General features: G+C 34.6%; 1 protein-coding gene across 1 annotated transcript; it reads right to left on the bottom strand.

Moving 5' to 3' along the window:
- On the bottom strand, positions 1-16,369 carry MAPk-Ak2 (MAP kinase-activated protein kinase 2). The gene is made up of 8 exons (XM_088233584.1): positions 16,048-16,369; positions 11,542-11,667; positions 9,228-9,365; positions 6,877-7,083; positions 5,638-5,769; positions 3,826-3,948; positions 2,223-2,375; positions 1-1,020 (listed from the first exon to the last, which is right to left on the bottom strand). Exons 1-8 carry the CDS (start codon positions 16,138-16,140, stop codon positions 949-951), a joined length of 1,044 nt encoding a protein of 347 aa, XP_088089710.1. The 5' UTR covers positions 16,141-16,369; the 3' UTR covers positions 1-948.
- Positions 16,370-18,241: the final 1,872 nt, after the last annotated feature.

Genomic DNA, 18,241 nt, shown 5'->3' with positions numbered 1-18,241 from the left:
TTTATTTTATAGACAGTTGAAGATCTGTTAATTTTCCATTATAATCAGGACCCAGGGCAGAAGCTCTCTCCCAAAAATCAATGCAATAATATGGATTTAAATAATATTCAGTCTATACTATCTTAAAATAAAAGAACTACTTCATTAAAATTTAAATACAAAAATAATTTGTTCTTTATTGATTGCAACAGATATTATATTCAGTATTGCTTAAAACAAATATGCATGTGTGGGCTGATTAATAAGCTCCAACTCTCGCCTATTTCAAAGTCGATGAAAGAAGGTTTTGTGCCATTTATTTCAAAGAAGACTCCGAGGCTGAGTTCTGTTTCATCGGGAAAATGCCCCGCACACAACACATGTAAATGCGCGCGGATGTGACGTAGTTACGCCGGCTTGATCTCGACACGACGTTTTGGCTACTCGTGTGGATTTGCGAACAAGCCGTGCACGGTATATAAAGTACCGAGGGAGAAGAAAGAAGCTGGATTTTGTCCGAAGACAAAAAGCAAAGGATGCAGAACAGACTCCCCGGTGCCGGCTGAGTGGATTTTCTTATTTTAGGAAGTTCCCGATTGGCGCACTACGAGTACGGAATATTCCGCCTGATCCCGACACTCGGAGATAAAATAGAGGTTTACTGAAAGCAGAAAAATCCATAAGCACAAAAATACACCACAAACTACAGTAAAACCTCGTTTTTACGTTCTTCGATTTTAGTTTTCCCGCTTTTTACACCGAAATGTTCAGGACCCATGTTTTTTTATACATTCTCATACAAATATTCCCCCAATTAACTATATTAGATAATAATAATATGAATTAGTGTGTTCTTTATTCGGCCGGCGGAAGTGGAGTAGGGGCGAGCGTGCCGGCAGCAAACTCTGTCTTTACGATCTTTGCATCGTGTCGGTGAGTGCAGTAGTCGGGGTGGCGCGGTAGAGAGAGTTAGGCGGTAGCTTTGCTTCTCCGTTTGTTTAGTAGCGCATTGTTGCTTTGTTCCAATGTCTTGATCTGCACCTGCAAACATATTGCTTTTTAAAAATACTGCCCGGATTCATACAAAAGTAAGGCTCTTTCACATCACTACGCACAATCTCGCGCTCTCGTATATTTTCACAGCTTCTCTCACTCTCCACCTCCAACGCGCTCCCTTTCTCCCCCTTACACTCTTATCAATCATCGCAGTCTCTCTCATTCTCTACCCTTCAACATCAAACACGCTCTCTCTCTCTCTTATACGGTTATTTATCATTACTGTCTCTCATTCTCTTCTTCTGATCATCACTCACGCTCTCTCTCTCCTATACACTCTTATTTATCGTCACAGTCATTCTCATTTTCTACCTTACACACTTATTTATTTATTTTAATGGCTTACCCCTTTGACAAAGTATAGAAAATATATATACATGAAATAAAATCAGCAGAAAATTAACAATAAATCAAGGGTTTAAATATAAAAAGTATTGAAGTAACAGAGGCAATGTATCATAGCATAAACAGTCAAACAAGTATAACACTTGGTACATTTTTATAATTTAGAATAGAAGTGATTAAAAAGTAATGATTTTAATTTGTATAAAGATAAATGTTTCCATGTTTGTTCGCTAACATGTGGAGCCGTGGAAAAGGCGAGTATTTAGCATAGTTTGAACTATGCAAATTAACAGCAAAAGAAGTATTTTGTCTCGTCCCACGCTGTCTCACATAAAAATTCACACAATTTAAAAGTTCGGGACTGTCAAGAACATTATTGAATAACTTGAAAAGCAGCACTCAATCTGAAATTTCCCTTCTATCACTAATACATATTAATTTTAACTGCTTCATTAAACATTTATAGTTAAGCTCTTCAATTAGAATGTTTAATTTGAAATTTATAAATCTTAAAAACTTCTGTTGGACCTTCTCCACACTGTTTGTATGGGTAACAAAATGAGGACCCATATTCTAACTGGCTTCTTACTACCGGCATGTATAATATGTTTAATGCATCAACAGACTTAAACTCTCTTGTTGTTCTGATAACAAAGCCTAGGGTTATCTTATCATTACAGTCTCTCATTCTCTACCTCTCAACATCTTACACACTTATTTATCATTAAAGTCTCTCTCATTCTCTTCTTTCACTCACCATCACACACTCTCGCCCTCAAACACAAACACATTATTTCCCCCTCTCTCCCGTCGTTTGCTCTCATACTCCCCGTTTGTCATACCTGGTCGTAGTCGACCCTCATGGTCGCCAGCGAGCGCGTCATCTCGTCCTGCACCTCCCCCCACGCCTCGCCCCCCTCCCGCAGGAGCCGCCCGGTGTGGAGGGGCGTCTGCGGGACACTCTGGTACATCTTGATCCAGCGCCCGTTCATTACCTGCGACAAGCATCGCTCCGTTATCCTTCGTCATTGAGGATCGACACATTTTGGCTAAGATCACACGAGGACAATTTATTTATATAAAGATACATATTACAAAAAAAATGCATCTCTGACTCTATGAGACCAAGAACCCGTGTCGAGAGAACAAAAATATACTATGACAACAAACCTGCATAATAATAATATTTGGCTGATTTATATAGCGCCATTTTTGTGAAAAATCACCTCAAGGGCGGTTTACAATTGTATATCTAAACTTACATTCTAACTAAACTTAAGTGATATATTATATTTCCAGATTTAAAATTGAGGGTATGATAGTCTAAAGAAGTGGGATTTTAGTTGGGATCTGAACTGACTGGGACTGTCGATGATTCGTAAGTTTGAAGGCAATCGGTTCCAGGCAGAGGGGCCGGCGGCGGCAAAAGCACGGTCTCCAAATCTAGTGTTTGGGAAGCGCCGGATTTCGACAAGTTTTCCTCTTCCTGAATCAAATGCTGACCTGAGAGTAGATTTTCTTTGACATGTATTTTCCCTAATACAAAGGTCTGATAGGTATTTTGGAGCCATTTCATGAAGGGATTTGAATACTGTCTAGTCCAACTTGTCAGTTTTTAAATATCATCTTCAGAAGATACTGGATTTTTGTGCTGACAAACCTTATTTAGACAATAAATGACGGATTAAATCAAAATTGGTACCATTAAATGAAAAAAAAATATTGATTGATTTTAAAAAAGACGTTATCAAAATAACAACCCGAATGCCACGAAGCAAAACGCCAACCGGGGTCAGCGGCGCTGAATTAAAAACTTTTTTACCACACAAATATTATTTAGTTCGAATGCTGTTAAAAAAACATTACTTTTTCAAATTAATTTATCTCGAAACTCTACTTTTGGGGATGGGCCCACTGTCCTTTGAGCCCCTCATTTCAGAGTTTATACAGAATCTGATTCGAAGGCGAATATGTCAAATTTTACACAACGGAGCGTTATACTGCCCTCATAAGCGATAGAGCCATATCACATACTACGAATACCAATACAAATATGGATATTGTGGATAAATGTTTTCATACATAACTTTTAAAATAAAATTGTTACAAACATGTTTCCACAAAAACTGTTTGGCCTTGACAATTGAGTCAAGATTCGTGACTTTAAACAGCCTCAAAGTTCAAAAATTATCCAAATCGTGACATATTAGGGGCGTGGCCAATGAGCCATTTTGCGGGAATTTAAAATTATAAATTAAAAAATATGTGATATTTCCCTTTTACTAGCGTTGCTATTTATATTATAAAATATTGTAAGAAAGAAACAGAAGAACGAAAGGAGAAACGAAGAAGGTATGTTGATGACATATTCTGTATATGGACTGGCTCAGATCGTCGAGGGGCAAGTTTGACTAGAGACGACGGGGAAATAAAACGCGAGTTTACCTGTTCTATGGTGAGCCGAGTGGAGGGTTCTACCGACAGCATTCCCTTGATGAGGTTCTTGGCATCCTTCGACACGTTGGACCATTCTGGATCCGGGAAGTCAAATTGCCCGAGTCTTATCCTCTAAAAAAATATTTACCGAAATATGATTTCATTGATTACAAGGATATGTGTAAGTATATTGAACACAAATTGACAACCAGAATCACATATTTTTCTTTCTGAGACAAAAAAGTTTTTTTTTTATTGCCCAGTGCAATGAGCGTTAGAAAGTGTATGAATGGAAAAAAAGCGAGGTCTGTATGCAAAGACTGATGCTCGAAATCCCCTGACTCTGTCAAAAATAATAAAACCAATGTTTGATACCCCCGATCTACTGAAATTGATTTCATTCTATGTACCACCTAGATTAAGCAGAACATCTACAATATTTTATTGTCAAAATTGTCGAACGGTAGCTCAATATAACTCACCTATTGTTAGATTACAGAATACCAGGAATGAATATGCATCACATTTTGATATATTTAGTTTATCTCTGCCTAACTTAAAAAATAAAGTGACCAACATATTTTTATCAAAAAGAGCAAATCATCTTCAGAAGATTGGGTTGGAATAGTTATAATTTGATTGATTAATGTATTTTGTTATTGTATAATTTCTTTAAAATATGTATGTATTTCAAGTAATTAATAATGTGTATAGTACGAGTATATTAATATTTCATACTCGATTTCTTTTATTTTTAATCTTTTTATTTCTAAGCACTCTTTATACCACATATATGTAAATGGCAGAAATGCCGTATATAAATAAATAAATAAATAAAACGAATCGTCAAAATGGTCGAGAGTTTCAAATATCTTTTTTTTTTTTTATTTATTTTTTACATATTTATTACAGCAATTTACAAGTAATTATTTATACAACAAATTAATTAAGTAGTAAAAGTAAACATATATATTTTTTTATTTTTGCTCTTGGTTCATCTAAACTGCCTAACTAGGGATAGCTTCCCCGTTCCAAGGCAGTAAATTATGTATTTTATAATAGTATTAAAAATTAATTACAGTTTTATCATTATGTGCACTTTTTCAGTCTTAAAAGTAAACAATAAATATCCAGAGAAAACAATATTTTGAGTTTGTCCAAATTTTTGTAGACAAGGACAGGATTCAACTCCCTGGGGAGCTGTTTATATTAATATATTACAACAGAGATGAAGAACATTTAAGAGAAGGTAATATAGAAGTCTAGGCATCTACAGGGCTTATGACCTGTCAATGGCTGGTTTAAGTGGCCACTTTACACACTGTGTAACATTCACCATTCTGCCTATATTTGAACATCTATATTCCTTCAATTCTTTCATCTGTTGATGTTTGTGAAGTTAAAGAGCTGAAACCTTTATTTAATATAAAATATTTCTTGTTAATATAAACAGCTCCCCAGGGAGTTGAATCCAGTCCTTGTCTACAAAAATTTGGACAAACTCAAAATATTGTTGATAAATTACCTGGTCCATGAAGAAGTATAGAAATTGAAAAAATAACATTTTCAGGCGTTGCCTAGTATGAAGGTGAAATAATTTAATTAGATGAATCTCACAATTTTTCTGCAGTACATTTAGTACAATAATTATATTTTTATGTAATTCATTTTTTTCTGTACATTTTTAATTTCCTTACTTTAGGGTTTTCCTTAATTTTATACTTTTTTTGTTGCTCCCTTGAAAAACGTAAAAAAGGGGTTTTACTGTATTATTTTATGTGACCAAATTGATGAATAAAAATAAAAGTGTAAACAACATACCCTTTTCATTCCCGGCGATATGGCCAGGCCGTTGTTGGAGTAGAAAGGGGGGAAGCCGCACAGCAAGATGTACATCACTACGCCGAGCGACCAAATGTCGCACGACTTGTCGTATTTGTCGGGACCGAGTACCTGGGAACCGGGGGCGGGTGGTGAGGTTTTCCATTAGGGAAGCAATTGGTGTAAACGTAATCGGTACATGATAATACGCATATGTCGTAGCCAAATAGTTCAATCAGCCACTCGATGAGGAAGTTATTAAAAAAATTCAACTATAGTCCTTAAAATATAGCTTGATTAAAATGACAGCTGCCAAACTAATGTCAAGAGTGATGGGAAATTACTGACCACTGATCATGTACCGGTCAAATCGATTTTATCAGTTTTTTCATGCAAACATGAGACTCTGTTTCCGAAAATTGATATAAAAACGCAAAAACAAGCCTATTATAGTGTGCTTAAGACAATTATTCACAAAAAAATAAGACATTTATACTTTTTTCATTTATCTATTTACATCAATCAATTTGTCCCATCTCCAACGTTTTTGCAAAATGATGTAACCTTGTAAGAACGTCGTTATTAATTAGGTTTATTTGAGTTATTTTTTAGTTTTAGAGCTGATTTTATTTTTAAATTTGTTGCAACAGAGAGGGGAAACATTTTTGAGAAGAAGAATTTTTGGGAGTCTAGGCATTTACAGGGCTTATGACCTGTCATTGGCTGGTTCAAGTGGCCACTTTACACACTGCGTAACATTCACCATTCTGCCTATGTTCGAACATCCACATTTCCTCAACTCTTCCATCTGTTGGCTTTATTTATTTATTTTATTTATTTGGATAACCAACAGCTATAATTATCTTTTATATATATAACAAAACAAATAAGCCATTTACAGGTTTTCACAAGTAGCATCACAGTCACTTTTCTGAAGTAAAAGAGCTGAAACCTTTATCATGCGGGTGAGATTCATCCGGCTGAACTCATTCTCTCCCTCTCCCTCCCCTCCCTCCCACCCTCTCTGCACGGGCCCGTACATGACAGACTCGATCAATCATTTTAAGACTATTAATATTATGGATGTCTATTCATTTTTTGTTCAAGTGACGATATGCAACGGCGACTGTAATTAAAAAAACCGTTCTCCGATATAACGAGCAAATTCAGCCAGCCCCATTTTCCTCATAAAATAAAATACTGAAAAATCATGTCACACGACGCCGAGTGGCGGATTACCTCCGGGGCCACGTAGTAGGGCGTGTAGCAGGGCGTCTGCAGGGTGTCGGCGGCGCTGTGCGTCTCCTTGGCGAAGCCGAAGTCCGTCAGCTTGAGGAGCGCCCCCGGGCGCACTCCCGAGTACAGCAGGTTCTCGGGCTTGATGTCCCGGTGGGCGATGTTGCCATCGTGGAGGTGGCGCACGGCCACACATATGAAATGCATTATCTGCAACGAGAGACGTCGTTACTAATTAATTTCATTACAATAATTAGAAAACCAACAACAACCACTAACAGTTTAGCTCGAAGTCTTATATGTTTATCGTGTTTATGAATATATTGTATATCATTATTTTACTGCCTTTGTTTTATTATTATTATGGATAAATTACTTGGCTTCATTAACAGAATATCCTCTGATTTTACTCATGTCCGTACAATCAAAACTCTTTATTGCTCAACTGTTCGCCCTCTTCTAGAATATGCCTCCTAGAATAGTGGTCTGGTCTCCATTCTATGTCAATCGCATAATCACATTGAATCAGTCCAACATCGCTTGCTTCGAAAAATAGCGTGGATGCTCGGACTAGAGAGAGATAATTATTCTTATGCTGAAATAGAGTCAATGTTAAATATTTCTAGTCTACAAAAACGTAGAACTAATATTGACTCCATATATATGTTCGGCATACTAAACGGTATAATCGATGTTCCATCATTACTGGGACAAGTAAAATCAATATTCCGACTCGTAGATTGAGAAACAATGAAGTACTGTTCATCGATCAGCATAGAACAAACTATGGCCTAAATTCTCCAATGACCCGCCTTTGTCGTATTGTTAACTCAAGACAAGATCTGGACTTTTTTGGTTTAAGTTTACAACGATTCAAACGAGCACTAAATAAATAGTCCAGATCTTGTCTCGATGTCCCTTATGTTTGTCAATGCTTCTTTCTTTTTTTAAAAATGTTTTAAACTATTCTTTTATTGTAATATTTAAACCTTATAAATTGTGTACACGGACAATGTCCGTTAATAAATAAATAAATAACTTATATAGCGCCATTTTCGTAATATAATACCTCAAGGGCGCTTTACATAGTGATTCTATTGTTAAATAAATTTAATTGAAGCTTTTAAATTTGTAATTTCATTAAAACAATTTATTTTGTTGTCATATGCTACGGATTTATTCAAATGATTTAGAGAACAAATGGGTTTTAAGCTTTTTCCAAAATATCACTTCACTCTCACAGCCTCGCACCTCTGCTGGGACAGCATTCCATGCCATAGGGCCTGCGACCGCAAATGCGCGTTCACTAAATTTAGTACGCTGTTTGCGTAGAGGTATAATAACTTTTCCGCTCACCGTAGACGTAGCTGATCTAAGCGTGAGACGCCTGTCGGCTAGTTCATCTGGAATGCAGAGTTCCCTTAGATACTCCGGAGCAGAGTTGTGCAGTGACTTATACATAAGCCAACAGAGTTTGTATTCGACCCTCTGTGGAAAACATAGCCAGTGTAGTTCCCGAAGTAGTGGAGTGATATGACTGAACTTACAGATTGTAGGCGAGTCAGTTTGTCTTTACTACACATTTTAATGTTCTTTTTGTCCGGTTTCTTGTACGCGTTTCTTCATATTACTGTTGTAATTGGCGTAGGCCCAGTGGCGTGCGTTTCATATAGGCACATAAGCAGTGCCTACCCTACTAGAATTTAATTTAAAAAGTAGTATAAAATATGCGAGTAACTATTATAATAAATATAAAATATATATAAAATTCAGCCAAGTACTGCGTCGCACCGATCGGCGCGCAACCATCGGCCAGGGTTGGCTAAGGCACAAACTACAAATGCTTATTATGTTCATACTGCAGCTGCTATTTACATGAACAAAACGTGTATGTGTGGGTTTTTTTTCTGTTGTAATTACGCGTGTATGGGTAACTTTGAAGGCAGTGATTTTCATGAACTAACGAATACGTTACTGACATCTAGCATTTTTTCCAATTATTATTTAATAAAAAACGGTCAAAGACCAAATTTTTTTTATTTTGTTAATAAAAACTTAAAGGGAGTTCTGTGAAACTTGTGGTAGTGACGAAAACATGTGTTTAACTGTTTTAAGAAACAACGCATTTTCTCGGTTATTCTTTATGGACAAAAAACTAATGTGACGAGTGAGGAAACTGTTTGGTAAGATTTAATACTTATATTATACAAAACATACTTTTTTTTCTACTGCCTACACTAGTCAAAAACTCTGAGCACGCGACTGGTTAGGCCGTATATAAAATAAATAAATAATACGTATCCATGTGTGTGAATATACAAGTATGCGGAAACAGAAGATTGACGTGGGTTTACCTCGGCAGCTTGTCGCTCCGTGAAGGCGCCGTCCTGATGCTCTTGGATCCTCTGGAACAGTTCGCCTCCCTCCATGCACTCCATCACCACGAGCAAACAGCGCGCGCCGCTGTATGTGTTATCATAAACGTCCACAATCTGCAAAAAATCAAAAACGAGGTTAAGGTCAGATGAATTCGATTTATCCACAATAAAGTTGTACTATAGAAATACGACGCTTAAATCCACACATTTGTAATAATTATCATAAATATTGAATCAGTTCAACGTTGATTTTTAAGAAAGATAGGCTGGAGGTTGGGCTTATCCGGAGACCAATATACGTATAATGAGAAACTAGCTTAAATATATCTTCTCTTCAAGACTGTCGAAATAAATCCGACCTTCTAGTCCTATTTCAAATTCTCAACTCACTCTTTGATGCGCCTGAACTACTGAGCTCGATAAAATTAAATATCCCAACTAGAAACCTTAGACAAAACTTACTCTTTCATACCGATAACCATAGAACTAACTATGGTTTTCATTCCCCTATGCCCAGAATTCTCAGGTCTGCCAACAAACATACCAGTCTTGATTTCTTTGATAACAAGCTGTCTTCTTTCAAACGATCACTGAATAAATTTAATTATAAACACCTCTCTCCCGCTTCCACTCCCACCGAGTCTACTATATACCATTGTCTCTTTCTACTTTCCTTATAATAGTTTTCTATGCATAAATATGTTCTTGAAAATGCCTATGGGCGTATATATAAATAAATAAATAAGAATTGCAGTGCACAACGGATTTTTAGTTCATAGTGAAAAATGGAAGTGGCAGAGGAAGGTCTAACATCTCCGACAGTTTATTTTGTAGCCGTAAAGTTCTTCTTCTTCAGCCGCTCCTACTGAAGGTTGGCGAGGATCATTCTGAATTCATCACGATCCTGGACCATCTAATCAGAGCTGCCGCATCCGGCACATCGAACCACTGTCTGAGATTTCTGAGCCACGATGCTCTCTTCCGTCCCATACCCCGCCTGCCCTCTATCTTTCCTTCCGTAATAAGTTGGAGAAGGTCATACTTCTCATTGCAGAATATTTATTTATTTATACTTTTACATTGTTTGTATTCTTTTTTTTATACAGAATAATGTTCCCTCACTGGGGTGTCCCGTGCCGAGGGAAACATTTTACAAAATGTGAAACATGCCTAAGATTAGCTATTTAACAAAGTTAACAAAATTATCAATAAAATAACAATAAAAAAACGTATTTAAACCAATTAACCTAATTATAATTTACATAATAAACAATAAAAAACAAAAATATTCATAAAAAACATAACCAATTTATATAGACTAATTAATAAAATTCATAAACAGTCCATACATTTTACATATTTGGCTTGATCCACTCATCGATCCGTGCGCAACCCACCTCCAGTATCCATTCTTTTCATTTTATATTTTGAGAACTTACTAATTGTCCTTATGGATAATGGAAGTAGATTGTACACTTTAACCGAGTAGTAGGCCAATCCTCTTTGACCGAAGGTTGTTTTTATTTTTTTATTTTTTTGCAGCATCAGGGTGGAGTATCTAGTAACTATTGTATTTGTAACGGAAGGAAGAGAATAATGTTTACGTGCGTATAGTAACAAAGCTTTAACATAAAGTTGTTTTATAGAATTTACATTGAGATTTTAGAATATACCAAGGGACCTAGTTCTGAAAACCCATTTGTTCTCTAAATCATTTGAATAAATCCGTAGCATGTGACAACAAAATAAATTATTTTAATTAAATTACAAATTTAAAAGAATCACTTTGTAAAGCGCCCTTGAGGTATTTTGTTACGAAAATGGCGCTATATAAGTTATCCATAATAATAATAATTATGTTAACTTTGTTAAATAACTAATTTAAGGCATGCTTCACATTTTGTAAAAGGTTTCCCTCGGCACGGGACATTATTCTGTATAAAAAAAGGAATACAAACAATGTAAAAGTATAAATAAATATATAATGCTTAAAACCGCTTCATTGGAGACACGATCAGTCCATGAGATTCGAAGCATTCTTGTGCACGACCAGAGTTCGAAGGCCTCAATTCTGTTCATCGTTGAAACTTTAAGAGTCCAACCCTCCACTCCATACAGCGACACTGGCAATACAAAGCTTCTACCGCTCTCCATCTTGTGCTAAAGCCGTGAAGTGATGCTAGAGTAGTCTGATTTGCAAAATGCCATCACTTTGTACTTTTCGTGTTTGTGCTAAGGCGCCTGCAGGGTGGCGTAAAGAGTAGGGCAAAAAGGAAGGTAATGAGCTTACGGCTACGACGTGCAAGCATCCGCTCGCTCTCCAGTGCAGGTCGACCTCTCGGCGCGCCTTCACGCTGTCGCGCAAGACCTTCAGTGCGCGTTTGTTGCCAGTGCTGCGCTCTATGCACTGCACCACCTAAACAGAAACAGCAAATAGTTCATTCAACCAGCAGATGTTCAGCTCGATATATAATAATAAATTAGAACATAGCTACGAGTATCTAACAAGATTTGCATCTGTTGATGGTCTATTTGTACCAAAATTTAAAAATAAATATGGACAACATACGTTGGATTATATTGTTCCAAAAATATTTAATGTTGCCACTTGACATAAAAACATGTCGTAGTAAAAATAAAATTATGTTTTTTTAACGTACAACATTTTTTATCTATCATTGAATACATTTTTGTTATTTTCTTAGGTTAACCATTTCTTTTATGTCTTTCTTATTTTATTTACATTTTTTAGATCTTAATTTTTATAGTTGCTTTTAATTTTCTAACTATTTTTATTTTTTCTGTAGATATGAATTGAAATTTTTGATTTGCTTTTTTTTATTACAATATTTGAGTTTGTCCAAATGATCCCAGACAAAAGACTGGATTTCACCCCCTCGGGAGTCATTAAGGTTAACAAATTAAAACAGGGATAGAGAATACCTTGAATAAGGGAATGTGAGAGTCTAGGCATTTACAGGGCTTATGACCTGTCTTTAGAAATTTAAAAATTGAAAAATTGTTTTCAGGCATTGCCTAGTATGTGAAATAATTCAGTCAGATGAATCTCTTCGCAACAATAAAGGTTTCAGCTCTTCAACTTCACTAAAATCAACAAATGGAAGAAATATGGATGTTCAAACATAGGCAAAATGGTGAATGTTACACTTTGTTTTATTTTTTATCTTGTTTTGATTACATTTATGAGCACACACTATTTATATATGTGTTTATATTTTTTTTCCTATACTTAAAATATATCCAAGTAAATAGCTATTCTTTAATTTCAATTGTTATTTTATTTTATTTTATTTGTGAAATCAACAGTTCTACATACATATTTTTAGTAAACAAACAGATATAGTGTATAAACTCAGAACTAATAACAGATTTCCACATAGTATACAAAGTTAGTAAAGAAAATATATTACATATCAAATAAATACATACAATTTATACATGTAAAAATGTTATTTTCATGTACTCAATAATCAAGGATTTTTAAAATATTTATTTTAAGAACATTAAGTTACTGTAAATTGGGCGGGATAAGGACAAAAATGCTTGAAGAGAGGATAAGGAGGGGAAGGGAGATGTACATATTTATTATTATAATGTCTACTAAGTTACATAATACATTTTTAGTGTAAATTTTAAATCTGACAGAGTGATGTTTGTGTAATCTACATGCTTAAGTTATCGTAGTCTCTAAGTCAACGCTCGTGTCGGTTTGTTTTTTGTTTTCGTCGTAAATAAATACATTTCACTGGCGAAAAATCGGCATTTACTAAAAAAAAATAATACAATATGTTGCATTTGAAAAATAGTAAGTAGTGCCTATCTAATGCAAAAAAGTGAAAATCAAATAACAAATACTATAGTGACCGCCGATTAAGTGCAATAAATAGCATGAAAAATAATAAATACATAAATAAAAATATCAGTTTTGGAATATTTTCCATATTTACACCGGTAAAATTAAAATATGTGTGTTCACACCAGCTGGTGTAGGGTTCTTACATCGACGGTCTCGCCAATCTCGGGTGTCATGCGAATGAGGAAAAAGACACAGTTTCTTCAAAATACTATTTATTATCCAAATTTCGCAATGTCACATAAACCACAATAGAAAACAGTCTGAAAAAGTTGAGTGGGCACATAGTCATTAAACACACAAATCAGCTCGAATAAAACCGCAGGGCAATCACACCCTCACACTCGTAAATCGTAACACTCGAGGATGCGTACAAGCCTCGTGTTAGCAAGCCTGTTGGCTTATGTATAAGTCACTGCACAACTCGGCTCCGGAATATCTAAGGGAACTATGCATTCCAGATGAACTAGCTGACAGGCGTCTCACGCTTAGATCAGCTACGTCTACGGCGAGAGGAAAAGTTATTATACCTCTACGCAAACAGCGCACTAAATTTGGTGAGCGCGCATTTGCGGTCGCAGGCCCTATGGCATGGAATGCTCTCCCAGCAGAGGTGCGAGGCTGTGAAAGTGAAGTGATGTTTCGGAAAAAACTTAAGACCCACTTGTTCTCTAAATCATTTGAATAAATCCGTAGCACGTGACAACAAAATAAATTATTTTAATTAAATTACAAATTTAAAAGCTTCAATTAAACTAACTTAACAATAGAATCACCATGTAAAGCGCCCTTGAGGTATTTTATTACGAAAATGGCGCTATATAAGTTATCCACAATAAATAAATAAAGCCTCGCCTCACTAAGAGGCTCACTAATCAATGTCACAGAAATAATAATTATTGCGACTGTTCTAAAAGATGACCGCAGTTTCTTTAAATGATTACGTAGGTAAACACATTTACCTAAAACACGTAACACTCGAAGATGCCTACACTGTACACTCCTCGCCTGCTACGGTCTGACTTTCCGTCAGCAACTCTACAGGCGCACTTGCAGACCTCAATATGAAGACTGAAGCTTGTTACTCTCTTACAAGCTTTCCAAAACCTATTTCAATTGCATTCTATAAAAAATAACACTGACATTTTAGTGTCACACAAAATATTTCCGAGATCTTTTCAAACAATTACAAGATTTCTCTTCCTCGATAAATTAAATCATACGTGACATCCTAGGACAAAAAACAATAAACTAAACTAGGATCTTAACACTTAAGTCTAGGACAAATGCCCGGTTCTTTGAAATATTACATAAAAAAATACAAGAGTACAAAGTATACACAGTAAAATAAATATCTCAACTTCAGTAGAAAATATTTAAAAGGGCATAAAACAATAATTAACGATATACGACACTTTTGAAAGAAATGAACATGCTGCAAAGCAGAACAATAACATCCGAAATTGCTAGTCGGTATACAAAATTAACCAATAAAGCGTTCTTTTAACCCGCCAAATCTTCGGAACGAAGTTGTCAGTAATTTAAGTGCGTTCTTTACAAAATGTATTATTTAATAAACAAAATATGGATTAATTTAGTTTTATTTTTATTTTATTTTATTTTTATTTTTATTAACATACACGGCATAATTGCCTTTTACAAATTTATAATATAAACATATAAGGTTTGATATTTTTTAAACTACATATTTGCACTCAAAACTAAGGAACAATAATCAAGCCTAAAAATTATATAACATAATATTTAAAAAAAAAAAAAAAAGTTTAAATAAAACAAAAGTTTGAAATAAAAAGTATACGAGAACTTTAAAAATTAATATAAAAAGTAAATCAAATTTTAAACATAATAAGGTTTATAATAAAAATATATATAAAAAAAAAAAAAAAAAAAAACAGAAAATCATATATGAAGTAACTACATTAAATATGATTACTGCTCATCTTTGAAAAAGTTTATAAGGTTTGTTCTATAAGAACAATACCCCACATTATATATATCCGATATGTGGGAACAACTATTGCCGAGTTCATGAAGTCGGCTCAATACGGCATTACAATCATACACTGTGCGTGAGTTACTACTGCAAAACGGTGGCACCCGCCTAGTTATCCTTCCAGGCACCCTGAAGTTGACGAGTGACAAAAGTTCTGGGCAATCCCATATAGAATGCACAATTTTATACAAATTTAACAGGTCTATAATTTTTCTTCTATCGTTAAGTTTAAGCAAATTTAATGTTTTTAATAAAAAATCGTAATTTAAAAATTCATGACTAATTCCAAGTTTAAAATTTATGTATCTTAAGAATTTTTTTTGGACCCTTTCCAGAGAATTTTGATGACAATTGTAGTAAGGAGTCCAAATTGTCGAGTTGTACTCTAACTGACTTCTCACTAAAGAAGTATACATCAACTTCAAAGTGCCTATGTTTTTGAATTCATTAGTCACACGTAACACGAATCCCAACATTTTCAGAGATTTACTAGTTATGTTGTTAATGTGACTAATGAAGAATAATTTTTGGTCGAAAATGACGCCTAAGTCGCGCACCTCAGAAGTTGAGATTAATTGAGTATTTCCCATCAGATAATCGAATAATATGGGATTTTTTATTCTAATAAATCTCATGTTTTGGCCCCAACAATGTGATAGCGCAGCAGGATTATACGTCGCGAAACGTAAATATTTTGACATTTAATATTCGGTGTTCACGGATGTTCCATTGTGATCGCGAATACGATTAACAACCGCGGTGAGAAATTGTTATCACGTCTAGCACGTCGATAGTTATTTGTGATTAAGCTACTGACAGCGGATTTGCATGTCGAATATTAATGTAGCGATCGATGACTAATAACTAATAAGATCCGCTTAATCTAAATGAGATCACACGCAGCGTACCTTTCCGTTGATTCCGAGACCGAGGACTGTGTCTGAGATTTCATAATCAGCTACAATGGGTGACTTCTTCGGCTGCTTCGGCGGTTGATTCATGATTGCACCGATTCGCAACTTTAATGCGCAAAATTGTCAACAAAATTAATTACATAAGTCGCGGAGCGATCGGGAGTCGTTCGAGCGAAAAGACGACTTGTTTTTTACACTATTGTTTCGCGATCATATTTATCTTTAATTTGAAAGTGTCCGTTTATTTAACTCGGGATTATTTTTATCTTAAAATAATGGGCCGATGACACTTGACAAGGAAAGATATGAACAGAACACACAAACGTGAAGTTCGCGTCGGTGCTTGACAAATAGAGATGGGCGTAACACGGGGATTCGTGCGATACATCAATACTTTTAAAACATCGGTACAACACTAAATAAAATCAATGAACCGAAATGAAATTTTTAGGGATTTTATTTATTTATTTAACACTTTATACACATATACAATATATATAAATACATGGGCCTCGATTATGATAAACAGATAAAGACGTCATACCTTCACCTTGACGGTCTAGTTGAAGATAAATTCCCTCTAGCGATTACAAAGAGATACATTCAGAAATTTTGAGCGGGAATGTTGCGTCCTTTAATACATTCTACCTCTCATCCCTTGGTGCACACTGCACATGTGCGGAAAGATGTGGCTAATTCGGTTACCGGGGCCCCTCGGACATCGGTAGTTGCTTCATTTTCCAAACAATGATATCATAATCGCTTTACTGAAATTTTATCAACTACCTTTGCTTTAAAATCTTCTCCTTATATTGCCTTTTCAGATTTTAAATATTACTTGCTATACATGTTATTCTTTTTTTTTTCTCTGCTGCATTGACATGTTTTTATACTTTTAAACTACTTTTAATTACTTATATTGTATGTGTATATAAAATCAATATATTGCTGCTCTTACTATGTGTCATTAATTTTGAAGATGATTTTAAATTGACTTAAATTTATTTTCTTATTTAAAGATTCGTCTCATCGTTTCATTGTATCCCTTAAAATATGTATGTGTATATCTATGTTTGTCCTTTTAAAAAAAAACCTTATTATTATTTTATTTTATTTTTACATCTGAGCATGTTTTTCATTCTTTATTTTAATTCTTAACTTGTAATTACTTTTACAAATTTTCTTCATTTTTTTACTTTAATTTTATTTTAAACAACTTCTTATTAGGTTTTTTTCCTTCTCTTTTTTGTACTTTAATTAATAACCTTACATATAATTACTTTATAATATGGAAACTTCACTGGTCCATTAGAGTTAAGTCTAACTGTGTAAAATATAAAACTTTGTAACTGTACTGTATGTTTCCTAAATAAAATATTAAAAAAATATATCTGAAAACAATGCTTTTTTTATTTAGTTCTTTATTGTTTACTTTTTATTATGAACACTTGACTAACTTACTACTGCTAATTTGTGTTTTTTTTTTTATTTAAATCATTGTCATAAGCTCATAAATAAGTTCAAACTTAAAATTCATTAATTGGGTTCAGAATTCCAACTGTCTACGCGCTCTGTAGCTGCAAGATATGTTGTAATCCAGATCCTATTTGTAAACGATTTTTAAAATAAATAGAAAAACCAAAATTCAATTTTAAAATAATGTAAATGGGGCTAGGTTTCATACCGTCCATGCGCTCTGTAGCAGCAAGAAATTATGTAATCTAGCTCCTATCTGTTATCTGTTACTGAATTAAATTATAATTTTAAACAAGGAACTTGAATCCCAACAGTCAATGCGCCATGTAGCTGCAAGACGTGTTGGGATATTGTAAAGCGCCCTTGAGGTGATTTTCACAAAAATGGCGCTATATACATTATCTACAATAATAGTAGCTGCTTCAATAGGTAAATGTTTTCAACTATTAAATATCTTAATTTGGTAAATGGGGTCTAGAATTCCAACTCTCCATGCGCTCAGTAGCTGCAAGACTTGTTGTAATCTAACTTCTATTTTAATAAATTTGTTTTTCATTTAGTTTTTTTTTAATATCACTTAAACTCTAAACTTCATTTTCACATAAAATAAAAATAAAAATGCAAATAGGCGCTAGATTACTTATTAATGTCCATGCGCTCTGTAGCTGCAAGACGTGCTGGGATATTTATTTATTGTACAGCGCCCGTGATG

This window comes from Micrasema longulum, unplaced genomic scaffold (genome assembly GCF_059751315.1).
Source record: "Micrasema longulum isolate JH-2025_06_02 unplaced genomic scaffold, ASM5975131v1 h1tg001127l, whole genome shotgun sequence".
NCBI lineage: Eukaryota > Metazoa > Arthropoda > Insecta > Trichoptera > Brachycentridae > Micrasema > Micrasema longulum.
This window is presented reverse-complemented; position numbering and strand designations above follow the sequence as displayed.

Excerpts from the sequence above, each read along its gene's own strand:
- MAPk-Ak2 (XM_088233584.1), bottom strand. The coding sequence starts at position 16,140 with ATGAATCAACCGCCGAAGCAGCCGAAGAAGTCACCCATTGTAGCTGAT. Across the intron at positions 3,949-5,637 it reads TATCGCCGGGAATGAAAAGG|AGGATAAGACTCGGGCAATT; the intron begins GTATGTTGTTTA and ends ATATTTTTTTAG. Across the intron at positions 1,021-2,222 it reads TGAGGGTCGACTACGACCAG|GTGCAGATCAAGACATTGGA; the intron begins GTATGACAAACG and ends ATATGTTTGCAG.